Source organism: Rousettus aegyptiacus, unplaced genomic scaffold (genome assembly GCF_014176215.1).
Source record: "Rousettus aegyptiacus isolate mRouAeg1 unplaced genomic scaffold, mRouAeg1.p scaffold_m13_p_5, whole genome shotgun sequence".
In the NCBI taxonomy this organism is placed as follows: Eukaryota; Metazoa; Chordata; class Mammalia; order Chiroptera; family Pteropodidae; genus Rousettus; species Rousettus aegyptiacus.
In genome coordinates, this window is record NW_023416308.1 from 73,347,126 (window position 1) to 73,371,960 (window position 24,835).

General features: G+C 37.1%; 1 protein-coding gene and 1 pseudogene across 5 annotated transcripts in view; one reads left to right on the plus strand and one right to left on the minus strand.

Annotated features, from left to right (window-relative positions):
• The window catches only part of PAK1 (p21 (RAC1) activated kinase 1), a 128,119-nt gene that overhangs the window by 92,631 nt on the left and 10,653 nt on the right, over positions 1-24,835 (plus strand). For all 5 annotated transcript variants that reach the window (XM_016161502.2, XM_016161501.2, XM_016161500.2 and 2 more), the window contains 6 exons: positions 3,894-4,010; positions 6,808-6,982; positions 9,001-9,064; positions 14,632-14,680; positions 19,524-19,636; positions 23,873-23,990. In XM_016161502.2, the coding sequence (XP_016016988.1) occupies positions 3,894-4,010; positions 6,808-6,982; positions 9,001-9,064; positions 14,632-14,680; positions 19,524-19,636; positions 23,873-23,990 (636 nt within the window). The remainder of the gene's footprint in view (positions 1-3,893; positions 4,011-6,807; positions 6,983-9,000; positions 9,065-14,631; positions 14,681-19,523; positions 19,637-23,872; positions 23,991-24,835) is intronic.
• LOC118602832 lies at positions 13,515-14,479 on the minus strand (annotated as a pseudogene).

Genomic DNA, 24,835 nt, shown 5'->3' on the forward strand with positions numbered 1-24,835 from the left:
TTTGTTTGTTTGTGAGTATCACTATAGAATAATCCAGCTGGACCATTTGGAGAAACTTCCCTTGTGTTTTAGAATTTAGGCTGATCAGATCCAGAGAAGAATCTTCTAATCTTGCTTTGAAAATAAAATTTTGACTACTAGTATTCTAAGAGCCTAGTAAGGGGAGAGGGTTAGGAGTCTTAGCATTCAGTATCCATATATTCACTTATACCCTGTTTTTGGTATGATACTCTTATATTTAACTGACATCTCTATCCAGACAACTTCTTATTTTACCTTCTCCTGGAAATAAACCTCCAGTTTTCTGCTAGGGAAGGGGAGGGCCGTCACTCAGTGGTGTAGAGTAGGGGAAGAGATTCCTACAGGGATCTAACTCCAACTTAAATAACTTTAGTTGAATTTGCCTTTAGTGCTCACTCTTCCCTCCTCCTCCATTTCACATCCAGTTCAGAAGTATATGGTCCTACCAATCCTGAGCCTTTGCCCACTGTCAGCTTTGAATTCAGCCTCCTTGAGTCAGTTAGTGACAAATGGATAAATTTGTCATTCCCTCCTTTTTTGCTACTTCTGCCCCTTTTCCTGTTCTCTCCATCCTTCTGAGTTTAATGCTTTTAAAAGACCATTTCTTTATTATATAGTTCTAGTGAGGTTTCAAGAATTAGATGCATATGTTTAATCTGCCATCTTTACCAGGCATTCCTGAGGAATGTTCACTTTTAAGTCCTTATATTTCTTTGTTATTTAAAATGTATAATGGGAACCTACTGATTTTACATACAGTTTAAAAATTTTTAAAAGCAGCTTTATTGAAGTATATACCATGAAATTCATGGTATGTAATTGTACAATTCAGTGATTTTATTAATTTTATAAACTTGTGCAACAATCACCACAATCTAGTTATATTACATTCTTATCACCCCCGGAAAGTTCCTGTATTCTCTTTTAAAGGTTCACTCCCATGCCCAGCCCTAGGAAACCACCAGTCTTCTCTGTCTATAAATTTTACTTTTTTAGATATTTTATATAAATGGACTCATACAACATGTAGTCTTTTGTGTCTAGCTTCTTTTACTTAGCATAAAGTTTGTGAGGTTCATCCATGTTGTGACATGTATCAGTAATTCATTCCTTTTTATGTCTGAATAATATTCCATTGTATTGCTGTACTACTTTTTAAAATTCATTTATCAATTGATGGGCATTGGATTGTTTCCACTTTTTAGATATTATGAAAAATGCTAATATGAACATTCATGTACGAGGTTTTGTGTGGATGGATGTTTTCATTTCTATTGGGTATATACCTAGGAGTAGAATTGCTAGATCATATGGTAACTCTATGCTTAACCTTTTGAGGAACTACCAGACTGTTTTCTACAGAGGCTGACCATTTTATACTCTCAACAGCAATTACAAGGGTTCCAGTTTATTCATATCTTCCCTCAACACTTAATTGTCTGTTTTTTGAATATAGCTATCTGAGTAAGTGTGAAGTGATATCTCATTGTGTTTTGATTTGCATTTCCTAACGGGTAATGATATTGAGCATCTTTTCATGTGCTTATTGACCATTTGTCTATCTTCTTTGGAGGAATATCTTTCCTGTTGTTGATCTCTAATTAATTCTGTTGTGGTCAAAGGATACATTTTGTATGTTTTCAGTCCTTTTAAATTTAATGAGATGTGTTTTATGGCCTAGCATATGGTCTTTCCTGAAGAACGATCCATATGTGGTTAAAAAGAATATGTATTGTACAGACCTTGAGTGAAATGTTCTATATGTCTGTTAGGTTGAGTTGATTAATAGATAGTGTTGTTCAAATCTTCTATATTCTTGCTAATTTTCATTCTAGTTCTGTTAATAATTGAGACCTCTTTCAGATCTGTCCCAGCTTTTACTTTCTGTTTGGCTCTTTTGAATCTTTTACGAACAAGCACACACCCAGACACGTCTGACTTAATGTGGGGGCTTCCCTCTAATGTCTGTTGTGCCTGTGAACAGACTCAGTCAGAAATTTATTTGCCCTTTCTAGATTGCAGTCTTAGGCTAGTAGATCTGAGCAGTTGGCCCTTTCCTGCTACAACCTCTGGGAGGTCACTCCACTGACAGGACAACTGAGTCTGGGCATTGCCCATTGCTCCAAACGAAAATGAGCCCTCTTGGACCATGTAGTTATAGCCTGCCTTGCCCTGGAAGAACTTCCAGTCTGACAGAGCTGGAGGTGTGGTGGATAAGGAGCATTCCTGGACCAGAACACCAGAGATTCTTACTGTTCAAAGTTCAGCTGTTTTTAAATCATAAGCATGTCTCAGCAGCATAGGTAGGCCTTGTAGAGGTTTCTGTAGCAAACCAAGCATGTTTCCATCTCAAGGTCTTTTTACTTTTTCCATCTGCCAGGAATATTCTTCTCCCAGTGAATTCCATGGCTTACTCTCTCAATTCATTCAAGCCACTGCTTATGTGACTTCTCATTAGAAAGGCCTTTCCATGGCTATTCTATCTAATATAATATTTCCATACTCCCAACCAATCTCTATTCTCATATGTTTATCTTATTACTAATATCTGACACTTTAATGATAAAATTTGACTGTCTTCTCTTCTAAAATGTAAGCCATAGACCAGGGACTTAATTTTGCTCCCCCCCCCCCCCGTTTTAACCGATTGTTGTTTTCTTTCTTTCTTTTTTTTTTATTATGATGACATTGCTTAACAAAATCCAGTAAGTTTCAAGTGTACAATTCAACAGTAAGTCATATATATATTGCATTGTATGTTCACCACCCATAGTTAGATTTCTTTCTGTCACCACATATTTGACCCCTTTTACCCCACCTACCTTCCAGTTTTGTTCTTTAATATAGCCCCAGACCATAGAATAGAGCCTGGTACTCAATGAATGAATAAGTTGAAGTCACTGGCTTTTTTAAAAACAGAGGTTTGTGGTTATTAGACATAATGATAATTTAATTGATTCCTTACATCTTTCCGAAACTGTTGAATTATATCAATATATATAAAAATATTCCTGTTGCCTCTCTGGTCCTGTACTGTAATCACTTAATCTCTATCAAAAATCTCATGCTTTGGATCTACTTTGTTTTTTGAATATAAATTGTAAACAGTAATGATATGCTATGTTTGCCTGGGCTTGCCCCCAAGCCTGCCACTCTTGGCCCAGCATTGTTAGCGTTTTCATGGAAAAATCAAATTGCTGGGATAATAACAGATCCAATTAGCGGTGCTGGTAACGTTCATTCTGGGATAGGGCAAAGCTCAGTGAAATTGGTAGTATCATCTGAGGAGAAACTCATTGTTCTCTTGAGACAAGGTGCTCCTGGTGTTCTGTATTTTCAGGTTGAGGTGAGGGCACCTGAGGACATAATGTGTGTAGTAGGTTTTGGTAATGAAAGGAAAAGGAGAAGCAAAAGCCTTTCTGGACTTTCATTAACCATATCAAAAAGAAGTAAGGAATTACATTGATAAACTTTATAAAGTTCCAAACTTTGATCCCTTCTCTACATTTTGTACTTTATTACCTGTTCAGTATGGAGAGTAAAACTCATAGAATAAGAAGGAACTATGATCTTGTCATCAGGATTTGAATTGGAGAAGGCAGGTAGAGAAGCCGTAAACTAGCTTCCCAATCCACAGTTAGGCTTTGGGTGTGGAAAATGGACTATGTGAATAGTGTTAACTAAAAGAAGAAAAGGAAGCTGAGTGAGTTCCTCACTGGCTACACAAGGGTGGAGAGCTTGGAGGCTGATTTGGGTTTCAGAAGCGGATTCAGGATGAGGTTTCTTTCAGTGGGGGAGGTGTGGACTGTGATCCTAGTAGCTTAAGTTCCATGTCAGCTGCACCTGAAATCTGGCTTTTCTCTGCTGTACAGAATGTGAAGACGGTGTCTGAGACCCCCGCAGTACCACCAGTTTCAGAAGATGAAGATGATGATGATGATGCTACCCCACCTCCAGTGATTGCTCCACGCCCAGAGCACACAAAATCTGTGAGTCTTTGGAGATGTGGACAGCTTTGTGATTTATTAGAATTTGGAGTGGGAGGGAGGGGTTCATGCTGAGGCCTAGAGGTTTAATACTCTAATAAGGGTCCATAGATTTTGGAACTAGAGAGATCACTGATCACATTGTTTGAAAGGTGCTTTCTTTATGAGTAAAGGTGATAAGTATATATATTTATCAATATATTTATCACGGGTTTTCAGATAGTCCCAAAGTGTCCTAAATAATTGGTGTTTATACCAACCCAGCTCTAGTTTACTTGGCCTGTTTTCCACACACAGGAAGATATACAGAATTAATGTTACTTAGTGCAGGACTAACAAAAATTATTCCAGTCTCCTGGGAAGCAACAATTATCCTGCTGCAGATCTCTTCTTCTCTATTAAATGTGCAGCTTTCAGCCACTTAGAACATCATTGATAAAACCGAAAGACTCAAGAGAGTTGATAAATATGTTAGTGCTATTAATATGCTGGACATCCGGAGTGCATTTTGATGCCTGATGTTGGCAGTGATTTTTATTTAACTTCCTTGGATGTTCCTGCATCTCGGAATAGCCACAGTCCCTCTGCCCTCACTTTGCATAATATGGTCCCTAGGCCTTTTACCTGATTTAGCATCATTGAGTACTAACCTATCATCAGGTGATTTTCTGCTAGTGTTTCTTTGCTTGGATTTTTAAAATAATGACAGGAACTTCCTAATGAAAGAAGAATCAATGGCTTAAACTCTATGATAATAGGGAAAAACGCTGCCCTTAGATTAGGCATTCAGGGAAGTGTTCAAGCAGAAGTTGGTTGACTAACTGGGAGATACTGTGGAGGAAATTCAAGGGGATTAGATGACCTTTTAGGATGAGAACTTATAAACAGGATCTATGGAGTCACTCTTTCTGTAGGTCATAAAGTTGCCTTAAGGAAAATGAGCTTCAAAATTGGAGAGTTGCCAAGATACTTAACATTGTTTCAACCTTTTTTGGTTTGTAAGCATATTCATTTAAAATTTTTTTCCCCACTAAATCATGAACTACTCAGAAGTAGAGGAAGTAGACACACACACACACACACACACACACGTGTGTGCTATGTAATTTGCAGTACTTAATATTGTTTTTAGCAGGTATCAGAAAAGCAGTAAATATTGAATGAATGAATGAATCAATAAATTTGATCTTCATAACATTCCTTTCTAAAAAGGCATTGTTCATTCCTAGTTTATAGAAGTAGCTGAGATTTGAAGAAGTAAATTAATCTATCCAAAGTCTCTTAGCAACAGAGCTAGGACTAGAAGCAGGTAATTTACCCCAAGTCCAGGTTGTTTTCTACCGTAGCACAGTGAACTTTTTGTATGTTCTGGAAGCCACAATGTATTAGAGAAAGAAAAGGCAGGATTTGTGCCCTCAAGGAACAATGTCTGGAGAACTGTAAAAGAAGGACAAGACATGAAGTACAGGCCTTAGGTGCCAGGGATATAGTTTGTCTATAGTTATAGGAATAGAAAACTAAGACATCATGATACCAGAGTAGTCAGGAAAGAAGTTCTAGTCTCTGATCTCAATGCCTTGACTTAAGTTCTCTTCCATTTCTACCTATTAAAATCCCATCCATCCTTCAAGATCCAGCTGAAGAACCCTGTTTGTTTATTCATTGGTTCATCAGACATTTACCTGCATGTGTGCTTTTTTGTTAAGCAGCTGATGAGATACAAGAACTAAGGGATGAAAGACACATTTATTGTCTTCATAGAGCTTATAGACTAGCTAAAAGATAGTAGAGATATTTTTATTAAAAAATCTGATGAATGCCTTGAAGGATCTTCTGGGGAAAGGGAGTATAACTTATGATCACTTCTTCTTAACCTCAGTAGTATATAGTTTGCTCATTTTTATGACATTTACCCCCTTTTGCCTTGTAGTTCTGACTTTCTCACAAGACTTTCCTCACAGGAATAGAGGATGGGGCAGCATTCTTTAAAGCAACACAAAGAGCAGATTCTCAGTAAATGTTTAAGTTAATGAATGGATAGGAAATAAAATACTAGCAAAACTTTGAAAGCTTAATATCAGTTGGGCATGATTTTAATCATTTCACATGTTGATTTATTACTACAACAACCTTATAAGATAGATTTCATTAATATCACCATTTTACAAATGAAGAAACTGAAGCACAAAGAAGCTAATAAGTAAACTGCCCAAGGTCATACCAATGGTAAGAATAAAATTTGGGATTTAAGCCCAGCCAGTTAGGTTCCAGATTCTGTGGTCTAAATTACTACACCCTATTGCCTCTTCAAGAAGAACAATTAAAGTTTCTTCTCTGCAATGGTTCAGTATTTAAAGAGGGAGTAACTCAAAAGAAGATAATGTTAGGTGTTATATTAGCAATGCAAAAAAAAAAAAAAAAAAACGTTCTGTGGGAATATGGGATTCATTTTAGCTTGGGACAGGATAGAACTTTGAGAGGAAGGAGATTCCTATCCAAAGATAGAATTGCCTTTAAATCATTTCTATTGAGAGCCGTTTAACCTGTATTGAATATTTTCAGTATTCAGACTCTCATTAACCCCTTTTGTATGTTCTGAGAGCAAGGAGGCAATTTCAACCACAGAGGATGGGCCTGGGCACAGAAGAGGGGGAACGTAGATTTTGATGTAAGAGCAGGGATGAGTTTATTGGGATTTTTTCTTCTGTGGATATCCTAACACACACATTTCAGAGAGGCTTCTAAGTTTCCCAGTGCTAACAAATGCTGGCCTTGCCAAATTCTTGCACCAACAATGCAGGTATACACAAGGTCTGTGATTGAACCACTTCCAGTTACTCCAACTCGGGATGTGGCTACATCTCCCATTTCGCCTACCGAGAATAATACCACTCCCCCAGATGCTCTGACTCGGAATACTGAGAAGCAGAAGAAGAAGCCTAAAATGTCTGATGAAGAGATCTTGGAGAAATTACGTAAGCACTTTGTAGCTTTCTGGACCTTCCTCTGGTATATGCTTGGTCAGGAACAAAGACAGAATCTGGTTGCTATAAAGATTCCAGTCCTGGGCTTACTCTGTGAGCTTGCTCTGTGGGCTGGCTATCCCAGTACCCAGCTGCTCTGTCTCACCGGCCCTGATTGGATACCACATTAGGATGGGAATGTGATGAGAAAGAAAGCTCACTTGAAGGCATCTCTCATCCCTGGCTATGGGTTATATAGATGACAAATAGCATTTATCTAGTGAATAGTCTGGAATGTTATGTTGAGAAAGACTGAGGCCTTGTTCCATACCTGGTGGGAAAGAGTGCTGTGATGATTTTTTTAATTATTATTTATATGTTTGCCTTTGACTTAGGAGAAGACATCTCTGCCATCTTGGTTGTAGGAAAAGAGAGAAGGGAAACTAATACATATTTAGTATGTATACTATGCACTAAATGACAGGCAAGGTATTTTCTTGATATTTTTTTCATTTATCGCTTATATTAACCCTGTGAAGACAGACATTATAATCCTCATTTTTTGCAGTTAAGGTATTTGAAGCTCAGAGATGCTAAATGCCTTGCCCAAAATCACACAGCCAGAAAGTGGCAGGCCTGGGGTTAGAATATAACTATGCTCCAGTAGTTAAAGCATGCTACCTCTTTCAAGTGGAAACTAACATTTTACTTTCTTTAGTGGCCAGAAATGGGGGTATATTAGGGTAGCTTGTTTCTGTGTTTCAGTAAACTACAAGAGAATTTATATTAGACAGAAGGACTAGGTTGGTCTGTGGGATTAGAAAAACCATTTGACAAAGCCTTTGATTTATTCTTTGTACCTGTCTACTTTGTACAGAGGGATTGGCCAAATCTGCAATGTGGCATTGCTTTCTTAAGCCAAGGTTTTTATTTCTTCCTGATAATTCTTTTTTGACTTTTCAAAAATATTTTACTCTTTTAAAAGTTGTCTTTGCTCAGAGCCCTTATGACAGAATAAGAAGGGCCATTTACCAAGTTATCTGTTTGTTCCTCTGAGTAGTCTTTTTCTCTGAACCAGAGTTTTTAAAAAAACAGCAATACTTTGAACATAGAATTATAGAAAGCAGACTGGCCTGGTAGTTAAAGACACCTGGGTTGAAGGCCCACCCCTGCCACTGACTTGGGTCTTGGGTAGTTTCCTACTGTTCTCTGGACCTCTTTTTTCTTACCTTTTAAATAGTGGTGTTAATACCTATCTCATTTGTAAATCAAATAAGTTAATGTATGTGAAAAGTACCAAATCTTAGTAATTGGTATTAACAGAAAACCAAACGTCTCATCTTAGCTCTAACACCAGTTTGCTGTGTGACCTGGGAGGAAGCATCTTCCCTTCTGTGGGCCTCAATTTCACCATCTCTAGAATACAAGTTGTGAAACTCAGTGAACTCTCATACTTCTATGTCATTGCATTGGAAGTAGTTACTGCTGTAACCCCTTCTCAACTTTCTCTCCCTAACTAATTCCTACTTACTCTGTAAAAATCAGTCCAGATAACACCTTTTTAAAGCCTTTCAGTCTGTATTTTGTACCTCTTTCTGTATCCCCTTCCCATCTATCATAATAATTGCTGTGTTTTCATGGAACTTTGTGCTTGTCTCCTCCATGATGCAAAAGTTTTTGAGAACAGAGGTGGTCTTTACTGTCTCATCTGTCTCTATTCCTAGCACTCAACATAGGGCTTGGTACATAATAAGCGAGCATGTTAAATGAGTATATGTTTATTGAATAAATGGATTTAAAATGAATAAATGGCTTTGAGGAGTTTAGAAATGGAATAGATTACTACAAATAAAAGCAGTAAGGAGATAAAACTTTTGGTTGGAACTTACGGGGGAAAGCTAAGGACCTACTTAGAATGGTTTTTGGGTATTGGAGGTACCTCTGCAAACTTTAGGGTTTGGGGAAACGCAGGGCCTGTTTTGTATCTTGATGTGAGAAAAAATGATTCATGGTCTCTGTTTCTTTCAAAGGGAGCATAGTGAGTGTGGGCGATCCTAAGAAGAAATATACACGGTTTGAGAAGATCGGACAAGGGTTAGTAGGGGCATTTTCTTTGCCTAGAAAATGACTTAAAATTGTGTGTGCTGGTATATATGATTTTGCTTTTGTTTTGACTCTCATAAACCTTGTTCTTCTTTCTCTACATCACACCTCACCCATCTGAAGGTGTTACGTTAAGTCAACTTCAGGTTTGGCAGAATTATGCTTAATATGAAATGTGCCATTAGCTGACCATGTTGCTAAAAATACCTCTGCAGTGAGAGTGAAAAAACTATTTATTTTCTTAGCATAAAACCTGCTTCCCAAATTACAGCTCCACTTTTCCAGATTTATCCTGTTTATGTGGTGCTGAGATATAACAGCACTTACATGAAGTGGAAGTCTCAGAACTGCAGACCCTTCTGCTAGTGTAATGGGACTTGGTTTTTTAGGTGGATGCCAGGATTCACGTCTTTTGTTGTGGTTCCTTCTCTGCATCTTGTGTGCTGCCCTCAGTGTACTGAATTTAGCTAACCTTAATTGATTCCTTAATTGTTATGTGCTAGGCACTGGGAATACAGCTATGAATCAGACACCATCTCTGCCTTCAAAACCTCATGTCTACAGGAGGAGATAGACAGTCAAACAAAAAATTGTAACACAGTTGACCCTTGGTTTGAACAACACAGGTTTGAACCGTGTGGGTCCACTCATACATGATTTTTTCAGTAACTACTGTAAATGTATTTTCCTTATGATTTTCTGAATAAAATTTTCTTTTTTCTAGTTTTATTGTAAGAATACAGTGTATAACATAACATGCAAAATATGTGTTAATTAACGATATTATCAGTAAAGCTTCCAGTTAACAGTAGGTTATTAGTTAAGTTTTGGGGGAGGCAAAAGTTATATACAGATTTTCAGCTATGTGGGGATCGGTACTTCTAACCCCTGCATTGTTCAAGGGTCACCTGTATACTGCAAAAAGTCTTAAAAGTATTGAGCCATTATTTTGAGCAAAAGAAGCCAGACATAAACGAGTAGATGTGTGATTTTATTTATATGAAGTTCCAAGAACAGGCAAAACTAACATATGCTAATAGAAGTCAAAATAATGGTTGTTTCTGAGAGGGGTTTGTTGATTGGGAAGGGGCATAAGGGATCCTTCAGGGGTGATGTTGGTGGTGAACACATAGGTGTGTACATATTGAAAAATCATCAAGTTGTTCACTTAAGATCTGTATAAGTTACTTTAGAAAAGTTATACCTCTATATGAAAAAAAAAAAAAAAAAGAGATTTCTATAGACCTACCCAAATAGCTAAAATTAAAAAGAAACTGAAAAAAAAGAAGTATCTGGCTTGTAGAAAGCTCTGATAGTTGAATGAAAGCATTGTTGCTAATGAATTCATTGAAGTTTTCTGGTTTAGTTTTTTCTCATGCATCCAAGAACTTCTGAAAATAAGATAAAGTATTGCATAATATATTGGAGTTGTATTTGTACACCATTCTACAGCTTACTTCTGTTATTTGCATCTATTGTTTAATTTAATCCTTAAAACAACTCTGAACTTGAGTGGATCTCATTTTTTCTTGGTGTAGTACTTTTCCTACTAGACATGCTTTTGTGAGTCTCAACTGTTAAAAGGTAGTTAACACCTTTAGAAGAAATTATTTGGCTCAGATTAATCCGGGATGGCTTTTTCTTTAGCTTATTACATTGGGATTTTGAGAATGTAGGAGAAAAGTAAGCACAAAGACAAGTGTGGGCAAGTGAGGGCCCAACTTTAGACTTTAGTTTGTTCATAAATTTAAGGGAGTGAAGTTATGGATTCAGGACATTTTACTTCCAAAACTTCTGATTTTTTGAAAATCAGGTATATGAGGACCATAAATAGGCAACATCTACAAAACGTGTTTGCTTACTTGACAAGTCTGTTACTATAAGGCGGGAATGAAATATTTATTAATCACCTATGCTGATGTTTTTATGTTCCATGATTTTAAAAATATAAATGCTGCATAAATTTGATGAATTAGTGCTATTATAATTTTTGCTTGTTTTCCCCTTTAAGACTTGAAGAAAATTTTTTTTGACTTGGAATTCATATATCTAATCATATGTTTATTCAAGGTAGAAGTAATCAAGTACTAACCAGTGGGCCCGAGTAGCTTTCTTAGACTTATGTAATCATAGAGACATAGTCCCAAAGTGTCCATCCCCCAAGGCCTGGGCGTATTTGTCTTTTAAAAATGGTACATCTGGAAGGATGGAGGAGGATGAGTATAGGAAAATAGACATCAGCTTTATGACAGATGACTAGAGGTAGGATGGTCACGCAATAGGGAAATAATTGCCAATGCGAATAATGCAATCCTTATTTGTTAGCCTATATCTTATGATCACAATTTTTTGGCATGTTGCTGGAGTCTCAACTAAGGAGTGGTGGTTGGGAAGCGGGTGACCAAAATTTCTAGCTGCAAGGCAAACCTACAAGTGACTTTTCTTCTTGAATTGACCTGACTTCCCTGGAAAGCATAATCTCAGGGCTTACCTAGAATGCATTTTTGCAATGCATGGATTTAACGTCTTCAAATTGCATCATATGTATCTGTGACATATGGCATGTCAAGTTACAAATATTGTTGCATAGCATCACCTACAAATATATAGAATTTGTGGTTTTAGGCATAAAATGAGGTTTTTTGTTATTTAGAGTGGACACAATTACTTCCTAGCATTATTCTTAGTATTTCTCTCTCTCCCTCCTACTCTATGTATGTGTGAATGTGTATACATTCACATAGATGTGCATATGTATGTATAGTGAAGCTCTCTTGGGGATAGGGTAGATGTAGTATCAGATTTTCTAAGAGCATATGTATTTGAAAAAGCATATTTAACATTTTATGCTTGAAAAAATGAAAATGTTTTATGATACAAACTGCAAAATAAAGTTCACATATCCTTTTGATAGGATAAGTAATTGAAAAACACTGTTTTAAGGGGTCATAGTATCAAAGTGGGAAGAGCATTTTGAGATTATTTTAGATTATTCAGTGTAGTTCTTACAGATTTTATAGTTTTTTAGTAGTTATAGTTTTTTAATATAAATTTTAATTGAATATGACATACATAATTGCACAGCTTGATGAATTTTCATAAAGTGAACATACCCATGTAACCAGTACAAAGATTAAGAAGCAGAACATTACAGTTATCCGAGAAGCCCGTACCCTATTTTGTTAAAAATGTAAACCATTCCCACCTCATTCTGAAAATTTCCTTAGAACCCCGTGCCCCTCACCCCCAATTGCAAATCATAGATTTGATCTTACCCTAGTTACAGATGAAGAGTTTGAGGCCACAGAGTTTAAAGCAATTTGCCAAGGGTGATGGATGAGAGAAGATGAGGAAGCAAGAGTAGGAAACTAGTATATATTGAAGACCTATTATATTCTAAGCACTTAGGTAGTGCTTTACAAACGCATTGATTTAAATTCTGTTATGTACTTTTTTTTTTTTTAATTTGCCTCTCACATTTCCTGAAGGGAAGAGATACATTGAAAATATGCTATAGAAAGAAATAAGGCCCTATTTAATCTCAGTAAAGAGAAAGGAGTTGTAGCTGTAGGTCCTATAAGAGCATCGATTTTGATAATATCTCATAATCGTTCCTCACAGCTCATTGTGAAGAAGGAACAGAAAAAGATTCATCTGTCTTCCAAATAATGATATCTGTAATTTTTTTTTCTGCCTTAGGCAGTTGTCAGAGTTGACGCATTTGGGCAGATCTTCAGTCATGAAGGGAGGGAAAGAAGTTCATGAGCACAGTTAAGGACAAATGACATAGAAACAGTCATCAGTTGTTAGCACCAAAACCTCACTCCTAACCATTTTCTTTCTTACTGTGTTTACTTGGTAATTCAACAATTAATTTATGCCAACAGTATTAAAAAATGAACAGTGTTATCTGTCTGGACTTGGACAAGGTATGAATAACAATGGTAAACAGGCCAGAAGTTGACATTTTCCTATTTAAAGCTTGATGAAATTGTCACCAGAGATAGTAAACAGAACCAAAATAATTTAGTTGGTCATGCTTTAGATTTTAAGATTTTGAGCTATGGGAAATGAAGTTTTGAGAATTAACTCCAGCTTCTAGGGTAAAGTGGGGCTATGTAAGGCTTCTAAAAGACAAGATTATTCCAACAATGACATTTATATTTAAACGTAAAAACACTATAGATTTTGGGATACCAATCCGATGGACCAGATTCATACGCTGTTGGAGAACTATAGAAAGATCTCTTTACCAAAATGTGCGGCATGCAGTAGTGAGAAAGAACCTTGACTCCTAATAAATTCCTGTGAGCAAGGGTAAAACTGCATAATCATACAGAGGCAGAATGAAGTGTTGATGTCCTCACTTGTACCTCTTAAGAAGGTAAGAAATTCTAGGAGGGGCCGATTCACTTAATCTCCACTGAGGTAGCTCCAATTCCTAAATATCAAAATGATAAGGATCACCACGTTTCTTTTGCGCAGTGGAAGTACAAGTCTGTTCTGAAATGGTTTATGGCCTTTTGCATCAGTCAGAGGAGAATAAAACTGTCTGTAGCAGGCATAGGCAAATGTCAGGCTAATCATAGATCTAGCTAGTACATCTTGCCAGTGATGCTTGTAGTCAAAGGTGCAGGACAGTGCAATCACAGCTGTAAAAAGTAGAGGTGACAGGCACAGAAGCTCCAAGATTTCCCATGGCCTTGTGGTGTGAAGCAATTTAAATTCCCTGCCAGGCAGAAGGAAGCAAAGGCCAGACCAGCAAATGCAACCTAATATTTAAGGCTCAGGTTTATGAAATCTTGAGGTTCTTAAAGAAAGGGGGAGTTTCTTCAATTTAAGAAGAATGTCCATCCACTAGAGAAGCTCTTACAGCCCTCATTCACCACATCCTTCTCTCCTGTGCACAAGTCAGAATGGGCTTGCTCAGGGAAGCAGCAGTAGAGGTTGGATATGCCTCCCCTCTATCAGTTTTATTATGTTGGTAAAAGCGCCATTCAAAGCCCAGGCAAGGCTCGCAGCTAGGCAGGCTTGTTTGCTGTCTGTTGTGTCTGCCTTCTTGAGACGTTTGGCCTGCAGGAACAGAGAAAGCAGAGAAAAATTCTATGACAGATTCTGGTAAGGCCACATCTCTGGTTGGATAAGCCTCTGGAAGGAAGGGAGATGCTCTGATCCGCACCCCCAGTTTGCCCCAAAGGCCACTACCACTCCGCCGCTACCTCCCCATGCTCTGTTATGTACTCTTATCTCTTATCTTCACTTTGCAAATGAGGAAAGTGAAGCTCAAAGAATAAAGTGCTCAAGATCCTATAATTAGTAGGTAATAGGTAGAAGTTCTGGATTGGAACTCGGGTCTTTTGGCTACTAAAGCCTATATTCTCTTTACTACCATATACTGTCTCTCATGTCTGAGAAAGTGACCGGGCAGTGGGGAGGATTATTTTTGCTACTGTTATTAACACTTGCATTGACAGATTGTTTGTAGAGCTGCATTTGAAAGATATCACTTCATTTATCATCTGTTTTTTTCCCCCTTCTCTCCTGCACCTGTTGTTCAGTGCTTCAGGCACTGTGTACACCGCAATGGATGTGGCCACAGGACAGGAGGTGAGTACCTACCACCTATTATTGCCCTGTCAGCTATACTGTTTTTGTTTTGTTGTTTTTACTTTTTGGTTTCTTGCTTTAGCAAACTAAAACTAAACATAGGAGTCACCGATTTTGGAAAAAGTCACAGTGTCTATAGTAAGGAGAACAGATTGGAGGAGATAAAAGTGGAACAGGGGAGTTAAGAGGTTATTGCAAAACTCTAGGTGGGAAGCGATGGTTTGGACCAAGATGATAGCATAGTATAAATGGAGAGAAGTGGATGGATTTGAGAGGTACTTAGGTAAATTTGATAGAATGTGGTGATTAACTGAATATGAGGACGACTCACAAGTGAGTGATAATAGTCAAGGAGAAAGAAAAAAGGTGGAGGTATATGAGTTTGAAGAAATTGAATGCTGCCTGAGAGACCTTCTTGTGGAACTGCCTAGTGAACAATTATTTATACAAGTATGGTGCTTGAAAGAGAAATCTGATATAGAAGAGATTTAAACACGTCTCTTGACTCCTAATCTAGTTATCCTCCCATTACTCTGTGTCTAGGGTTCCAGTAGATATTGAAGTCCTCATTTGGAGGCACCTCTTTGTTTTTCTTATTTCATTAAGCTAGGAGCACTCGCCTTACTGCCAAGACCTACTGACTGACCCAAAATCTTATCTTCAGCAGAATGAAGTCATGAAAGGAATGTAGAGTATTTGGGGTTCCCTTGCTTTCTACAGTTTTGTTGCAAAGCGGGAATGTTGGCAGATGGATTGTGGATGGAAGCTGCCTGGGGAAGTTCATAGTTCAAAGAGTGCTGAGGCTCAGAAGTTGAGAGAGGTACCTCCTGTTCTAATGAAAATAAGAGTTGGGCTGCCCTGAGGAAGGCTACTACTAGGACCTGCTCATGTGTTTTTGGTGGTTGAAACCCTATGGTACACTGGAGAAGTTACGTCTAATAGGGACAGCACATATCTCACTTTTGTGCTTTTGTGAATCTTTTATGAAAATCTAAGCCAAATATTGCGGCTCCATCAAAGTCTACTTTGTAAAAAAAATCATTCTTGTTAATTGTTCTTTGAGGTGAGAATCCAACAACCTAAATGTTTACCTTTAGTGACTTATTTATAACTTTAGGCAACTCATTAGACCTCTCTGAGCCTGAATTGTTTTTATTTATAAAATGTGCATGATAGCATGTACCTCACAAAAGTGTTGAAAGAATTCAGTAGAGCAATGCATATGAAAATACATCATAAACTTTAAGAATTACATATTTAATTTATATTTGTACATATTTATTCTACACAACATTCACTGAACTTCTGCTTTATGCCATACCTTATACTAAGAATAAGAACTATGTGAAAGATTCAGTCCCATGAAGGTACTCAAACATTAAAATCATATATAATGTAAGAGACCATACTTTCCATTGTGTAATTATAAAAGTCTTGTAGTGCCGACAGGAAGCTGTGTTAAAATAATGGCGAGGAAGGAAGGATGATATCATTGTATCAATTTAAAATGTGAATTGGAGGCAGAGATAGAAAAGAGGAGGTTATACTGATCCTAAAAAGAACCCCATTAGGTAATATTATTTTTTTACCGATGAGAAATTTGAAGCTTAGGGAGTTTAAATAACTTTTGCAGGTTTGTAAAATTAGCAAGGACTGGGTTAGAAACTTTGATTCTAAAACCTAAACCTTTGCTTTCTGGGCTTCAAGGCCACAGCAGAGCTCGGGTTAGGCACTAAGGCTCGTTGTCATGTTTCTGGTCTCTGGGGCCGTACAGCTCTTGATGTGAAGCAGGCTGGTGATAGGCAGTTCCTGGAAGGCCTAGAGGCTGCATGTGTGAGAAGCTCACTATAGGAAACAGAAACTTAACTTCCACGATGTATCTGCCTTGTGGTTACAAAACTATGAATGGAAATGAGTCCATTAGGGCAGCTAATGCAGTGTGGTCAGGAAGGCCTCATTTCCTGCCCCAGGGTGTATAAATCTAGTGGAGCTGGCCAGATGCTCTCAGTTTTTGCAAGTGAATGCTTCTTGGAGTTTATCTAGTGAGTAGACAGAGCTATTGTCTGTCACATATAAGAAGATTAGCAAATTAGTGCTGGGAAGTTTTCTAGTTACAGATCCAATAATTATTTCAAGTGCATTTTTAGAAGGAATATATGTAATAGAAAGAATACTGTAAGAGGCTGTGGAGTCATATGGACCTGTGAGCATTGATTATGACCTTGAGTGATTTTCTTTTACATCTAAAGTCTTAATTTCTTTACCTGAAAATGCAGATAATGATTTTTACTTGGCAGGGTTGTTGCTAGGTTTTACTGAGATAATGTAGGTAGAGCACCAAATACAGCACCCAGCACACAGTAGGCATTCAATAAATGGTGGCGGAGGGTGCTCGGCTTTTGCTATTGTTCCAGCTAATGTTGTTGTTGTTCTTGCTCTGTGCCAGGTACTCATGAAATGCAGTTATTACTGTGATTAACATTTTCATTGTTGCCTTTATTATTTAAATTTCTTTTTATATGTGAGTAACACATTGGCCACTATCTCATTTAGGCCTCAAAATAATCTTGTGAAGAAGGGAATTAGGGTTGAAATTATTATCCTCAGTGTATTGATGAAGAGACTGAGGCTTAGAGATCTTGTGATTGGTCAAGGTCAGGAAGTGACAGAGTCAGGCCCAGAGGTTAGGTCCTCAGAGTTGAAGTCCAGTTCTTTTTCTGTTCTAGGAATGCTATCTGCTGCCCCTAACGGGAGGGATCTGACTAGTGAAGGGCATTTAACCTAGGCCATAGTTAGTAGCTATTGAAAAGGACCCTTCGTGTCCTGCCACTGCCTCTGTTTATTTTCTGCCTACCTCTCTTCTCTCTGCTGCCAGCAGTGACCTCTGTGAGATTCATAAGCATTGTTTTACCCTCCAGGACGACCTAGGGAACCCCAAAAGAACTTCTTTGGCTCCAGATCTTAACATGTGCCATAAGGACTTGCTATACTTAACGGAATGTCTTTAGAGCAATGTATTGCCCTTTAGCCATTAGAAAAAGCTAATCATCAACAGTAAATAGAAAGCTACAAACAGACTAGAGGCCTAACCTGATAGGAGACCCCACTCCAAAGCAATTTTTTCTCACTTGGGGTAGGGGAATGGATATTGTGAAAATGTTTAAAAGAATCATTTCTAATTGATGAACTGGATCTCTGAAGAAAACTGTCTATGCTTGACTTGAAGAAATAATAGAGCCAGGGTTTTTTTCTCATAAGAATTTGAATTATTCATCCTTTACAGTTCTTGCAACTTCTGGAGAGACTAAGTTGTTCTATTAGGAGTACATGTTCTTGTCTGTTAAGCAGTAAAAGAGAAAATGTCTCTATGGAATAAATGTTCATCAAATAATTTAAAGTCTACTGCAAAGGTTAGAGTCGCCTATTGCTAATGTGTTTTGTGGTTTAAAAATAAAGTACTTATCAGCTCATTGAATTCTCTCTTTCCTTCTTCATTTCCACAAACATTTGTTGAGCACCCACTGTGTGTCAGGCCCTCTGCTTGGCACTAGGGGATTCAGAGCTTTCAAATGAACTCAAGCTTCTAAACATACATACCCTAACTAATCATCATGCAAGGCAAAATGTGGTAAGTTTCCTACAAGAAGTGTAAATATGATCTTATGGGGTCATTAAAGAAGGGAAAAGGTATCTTATTTGAAGAATGAAATTCATTTTAGCCTGACATAAAGTATAAGGAGATTTTTGAATATGTGAAAATGATGCCGTATGTTCCAAATGGAGAGACGCTCAGATCGTGGAGTATATGAAGGAATACAGTGGGACGTAAGACGCGGTCAGATCATGAGAACTTTGAATGTTGGACTGAGTAACATCTCTAGGCAAACAGGAAGCATCTTGATTTTTAGCAAGGGGAAGTGTTAGTAAATGTGTACTATGAGGGAAGATTAATCTGGTCATGTGTGCAGAATAAATTGGAATCACTTTTGAAGGTTCTTATCTAACTAACTGAGTAGCTGTGATTGCAAGTCACATATCCTGAATCACAATTTCTTTATCTGTCAAAAGGGCTCATAGGGCTCCTAGTAATGCTTAACTCATAGGTTATCTCTGAGGATTTAATGAAATAAACTTGAGAATATCTTACATAGTACTTTACACACCGAAGAAATGCATACAAAAGTTCCCTGGAAACTAAAAAATACCTTATATTTTTGGTATGTGGAAATTCATTTATTTCTATAGACAAAAATCCTACCAAGATCTTTTTTATATATAAATATTATAAGGGAATCTTATCCCCTTTTTCTCTTCTCTCTCTTAACCTGGTCAACTCTGATTTATCATTCCATACCAAGTTCAAAAAGTCATCTCTACCTTTATGAAGTCTCTCTACATTGCCAGTTAAAAGAGTTCTTCCTCTATTTTGTGTTTCTGTAGCACTTCATATAGACTTTTGTTATAGCATACCTCTTTTCTATTGTGATTTTTTAAAAGCATTTTTCTAATATATTTTATTTAGTAGCAAGTTTGAGTCTCAAACTTTGATGTACATGAGGATCATCTGGAGAGTTTATTAAAACAGAGTTTCTGATTCAGTAGGTCTGGGTCGGGCCTAAAATTTTTATTTCTAACAAGTTCCCAGATGATGTTGATAGTGCATATCTGGAGACCTCACATTAAGTACCACTGGTCTATGTTAATAAATTTTGCATTCCTCAAGGGTAAGACTGTATCTTATTCACCTCTGTCTCCTTAGTATTTAAGATCTGGTGCTTAGTAGATATCTGCTCAATAAATGTTGAGTGACTCTGGTTGCATATTGAATGTACTTTGATTTCAGGTGGCCATTAAGCAGATGAACCTTCAGCAGCAGCCGAAGAAAGAACTGATTATTAATGAGATCCTGGTCATGAGGGAAAATAAGAACCCAAATATTGTGAACTATTTGGACAGGTATGGAGTGATAGGTCTTATCAGAGAGACAGATCCTTTGGTACTGATGGGTGGTGAAGCTGTTAAAGAAGACAACACCAGCTCTCAGAACTGCCTCCATTTAAGAATCTTCTGTGATACTTAGCTCTCTGCCTCTGACCCTGAATACTGCTAGACACCTTTGATTGCTGCACAGTCTTTCTGGGTTAGGCCGATCCCTACCACTTAGTAGCTTCTAACAGCTGATCTTTGTACTATTTGTTTTGCCTCAAGGAAACCCTTCAGCCCATCTGCCTGAGTCAGATACACAGGTTTTTAAATCATTCTCCATCCAGAATCTTTCTTCATCCTTTTTACCCTCCTAAATTACTTCTAGTTTGTATTCACCAACAATGTGACACTCAGAATTTTAATTTAAGATTTGACTGAAGTATAGAGAGAATGAGACTTTTTTGTTCTAAACTTCTCATTTGTTCTGATTTCATTCATTTTTTTTTTTTTTTTAGGAGAACTGTTTCACTGTTGATCCCTAGTAAATTTGTAGTCAGTTAAAATCACTGATCCTTTTTTTTTTTTTTTTTTTTTTTTACATGAGCTTGCCTTAAAATGGTATAGCGGGACTTTATAGTTGTTTTCATTAAATCCCATATCGATTATTTCAACCCATTGTTCCAACCCATCACAGTTCTGTTATTCAGCATAATAATGGTGGTTGTAGCTAGCATTTGCGTTATGCTTTACTTTGTATTAAGTGCTTTCATGAACAGTATCTCATTCTGAAGTAGGGTTTATTATTTATATTGAACAGATAAAGAAACTGAGGTTGATAGAAGTTAATAACTTGTCCAAGACCAGTAAGCCAGTAAGTAGCAAAGGAGGCTTTTGGATTTGACTCTTCCTAGCACCAACATCCATGCCCTTTCCATCATATCATGTTTTCTCCCATATCTGAAAAAAGAAAGCTTCTTGACCAGGTTTCAGAGACATCACAGGTAGAAGTGATATTCGACTAAGTCTTGGACTCTAATTCCTTTACTACTTATATTGCATTGTTAACTAGATTTCATTTCTGTCAGATTTCTTGTTCTGCATCCAAAACATTGGTAAGCTTCAGTTTCTTTAAAGAGGAAAGGGGTTTTGACTTTGATCTTCCCAACACTGGTGTTGATAGCTGTAGAAAAAAAAGCCTTCTCCTTTTGGGTGATGATTGTCTGTGATGTGAGTCATGACTGGCTCTGAGGAATCCTGAGGAATTTATTACCATCTCTTTTAAGAACTTATTATACAGAGAAGATAGCTTGGACAAACTACTGAAGGCTATAAAGGTACCAAATTTATATCTATGAGGGACTTGGGATAAGGAAAAATGAAAGCTGCTCAATAAGTGTGTGGCTCGGCTCATAAAATAATGAGTTCCTCATCACTGGGTTTCAAAACAGTAAAATGCATGACCATGTTGTTGAAAGAATTTGTATTCTGGGAGTGGAATAAGAAGGTTTATAAATTGTTTTATTGATTATGTCGTTGCTAGTGTATTCAGAAGCTTAAACTATGGAATAAGAGGTAAATAAAGCTCAGTCCCTGCCCTCAAATAGCTCCTAGTCTGCTGTAGAAAAAAAGGATGTGAGAGCTCCTGTGGGAGGACAGAGTGGGTAGTCTTAACCTGAGCATTCAGTGAAGGTATTGCAGTTGAGAGTCTGTGGGTTTGTGAGTTGTCCCAGAGGAGAACTCCATCCATATTTGTTTTTCTCTGAATACATGAGGCTTTACCTGGAGATGTGGTTTTTGAAGATACTTTGGCACAGTATGTAGCCATAAAATGTGTGAGACAACCTGCATATGGACTTTATTTCTTAGTTCCGGCAGTGACATATTTGACTCAGGTAAATAGGCTTTGCTTTGTCAGTGTCCAGAGATAGTCTCTTGGACCCTCATATTTCTTCGTTGCATCAGTCCAGGTTGACAGATGTCATCTTGATGTGTTGATTGAGAGGCCATAAATGTGAGTTTGTTTGGTTTTTTTTGGTCAGGGAAGAAATAGGCTTATGCCAGTGAAGGGCTTTTTATCTAGTCCTGAATTTTCTTTTGGTCCAAGTCTCCATAATCTTTTCCTTCAAAGGAGATTTTTAAAAAGATTTTAATTAAAATATAGCTAAATACAATATTGTATTAGTTACAGGTATATGCCATAGTTATTCAACATTTATATACCTAAAAAAGTGATCACTGTGATATGTCCAGCAACTATCTGACACCTTACAACACTATTACAATATTATTGACTATATTCCCTATGCTGTACACCTCATCCTTGTGACATACGTGTTTAATACCTGGAAATTTGAACTTCTTATTATCCTCTACCTTTTCCCTCCCTTTTCTGATTTTTCATTTACAGTTGACATTCAATATTATTAGTTTCAGGTATACAGTATAGTGGTTAGACATTTATGTAATTTATGAAGTGATCCCCCTGACTAGTCTGGTACCCACCTGGCACTATACATAGTTATTACCATATTATTGACTATATTCCCTATGCTGTACTTACATCCCCATGACTATTTTGTAACTACCAATTTGTACTTCTTAATCCATTCACCTTTTTCACGCTCCCTAAACCACTTCCCATGTGGTGACCATCAGCCTGTTTCCTGCATCTATGATTCTGTTTCTGTTCCGTTTGTTTGTTTATTTTGTTCTTTAGATTTTGTTCTTTAGATATAAGTGAGTTCATATGGTATATGGCTTTCTCTGTCTGACTTATTTCACTTAGAATAATACCTTCCAGGTCCATCCATGCTGTCACACATGGTAAGATTTCATTCTTTTTTTTTCTTCTTTTTTTATAATCCATTGTGTATATGCACCACAATTTATCCAGTCGTCTGTTGATGGGCATTTAGATTGCTTCTATATCTTGGCTATTGTAAATAGTGCTGCAGTGACCATAGAGGTGCATATATCTTTTCGAGTTAGCGTTTTGGTTTTCTTTAAATATCCAGAAGTGGAATTGCTGTGTCATATGGTAGTTCTATTTTTAATCTTTTGAGGAACCTTTATACTGGTTTCCATAGTTCCTGCAAAAGAGTCTTAAAGAAATAATTAATTTGTCATAATTTTTTTGTGTGGAAATTTTAAAAAGTACAAGACTTTTAATTGTGTAGAATACAGAATGTTGTGGAGGGAGTACCAGATTTATAGTCAAGAGAATAAGACCCAAATCTTACCCTTTCTTGAGACCATTTGTGTTTTTCCATCTACTCTACAGTAGTCCCAGTATCAGGATGAATATAAAGTGCCATAGCACACAGCTCTTAGCTTCTTTGTCTAAAGTAGCAGAAGAGTCTAAAAGGCTCTGGGCTATCCTTGTTTTTATTTGTTTTATCTTTTATTTGTCTATAGCTGAGGATACTAACCAGACATGCTAAGTGACCTATTTATCATATAACAGACTGAGTAATCAATCCGTGAGTGAAACTATTTGTTCTAACTCATGTCAGCCCCAAAATCTCTTTAGGGATATAATACTAAATGACAGCCCTTGGCTTTCCAGAAGAGGTTTTGGCAGCCCTTGCTGGATTCATTCCATTCCTATAATCAGAGACACTCAAAACGGACATTATTGTCAGCATATTGACAATGTGTATAACACTTTACAACTTTTAAATAGCTTTTAGAATCATTATTCAATATTTATAGTTATCTTTTATTTTACTCATTGATTTATTTAGTAAATATTGGCACTTACTGTTCTGGACTCTGATGGAGTCTTGAACTAGACCCAGTAATTGGTCTCATGGATCTCAGTAGAACTCTCAGGGAGGTTTAGTAACTTCCTCTAATGTTGGTAACATGGACTCCAAATCCCATCTTTGTCAAATGGTTGGGTGTTCTCTGCTCTGATGATTCTAGAGGTGTGGGAATCATCCCTAATTTTAGGAACCATTACTTTGCATTGTGATGTAATATAATTTTATATTTCGTATCTTCAACCTAGTGATCTTTAGTTCTGCCCTTTGGGGGGTTCACAGAGCAATCTGTTTCATTTTCTCCAGGTGAATCCTTAAGAGATATCAAGTTAGTAATTCTGTCCCCCAGATTCTGCTTTTACCCAGAAAAAAAGAACCCTAGACTCTTCCAGAGCTAATGGAAATAAATGTAGGTTCATTCTGTGTTATGCTTAGTCTTTGAAATCCAGTGTTTGGCTCATGTACACTTCTCCTTTGTACTCAACTTTTGTCTGTGCTCCTACAGTTACCTTGTGGGAGATGAGCTGTGGGTTGTCATGGAATACTTGGCCGGAGGCTCTTTGACAGATGTGGTGACGGAAACCTGTATGGATGAAGGCCAGATTGCAGCTGTGTGCCGCGAGGTAAGGTCAATGGCCAATCAGCCTTGAGCAGGAAATGGCCTTCATATCCATGTATGTCAAAATTCTGTAAGATGGAGATCTCAGCTTGGGCACTATGGAGATGAGAGAAATTAGTTAGACTCTCCCATCATTCTCTTATTATACCTGTTTTGAAATTTCTATCACCATGATTTTTTCTTTAAAGATAACTTTATTCCGATTATAAAATCATATATCCATTGTAGAAAAATTAAAAAGTACCAAATATATATATAAAGTCACTCATAATTCCAGCCCTTAAAGATAACTGCTGTCAACACTTTGTAATATTTTTCTTCATCTTTTATATAGATATACATTTTAATTATATGTTTTATGTTCCTGCTTTCTTCATATGCTATGGAGTTTCCTATGAAGAAGAGCAAGAAGGTAGTGAAAGAAGAAGTACTATTTAAGAGTCGTCAGGGAAGGTTTTGCATAGATTTGTATAAAGATTTGAATGATACAAAAAAAGAGAAGCAAAAATCTAGGGTGAAATACTTCCAGGCAAAAGGAATAGAAAACAAAGCTTAAATAGGTATTTTCCTTTTTTCTCATTGCTATTGAATGTCTAAGGTCCGTAATATGCTGGAATAAGAAGGGGAAAAAACCCTCCAGAAAGGTTATATGAGAAGCAATATCCTCAGAGGATAGCCATGTTTTCATTAGAGCAAGAAGATGAAAAGAATATTCAGAGAAGTTGAGGATATTGGATGTTTTGCTAATATGAGACTGGGACTTTCTGATAGCCCAGCCATAGAAAGATTTGAGAATTGGGGCAGAGTGATTACTTTAGGGTCAGAGTCTTATAGGGATGAGTCTCATAG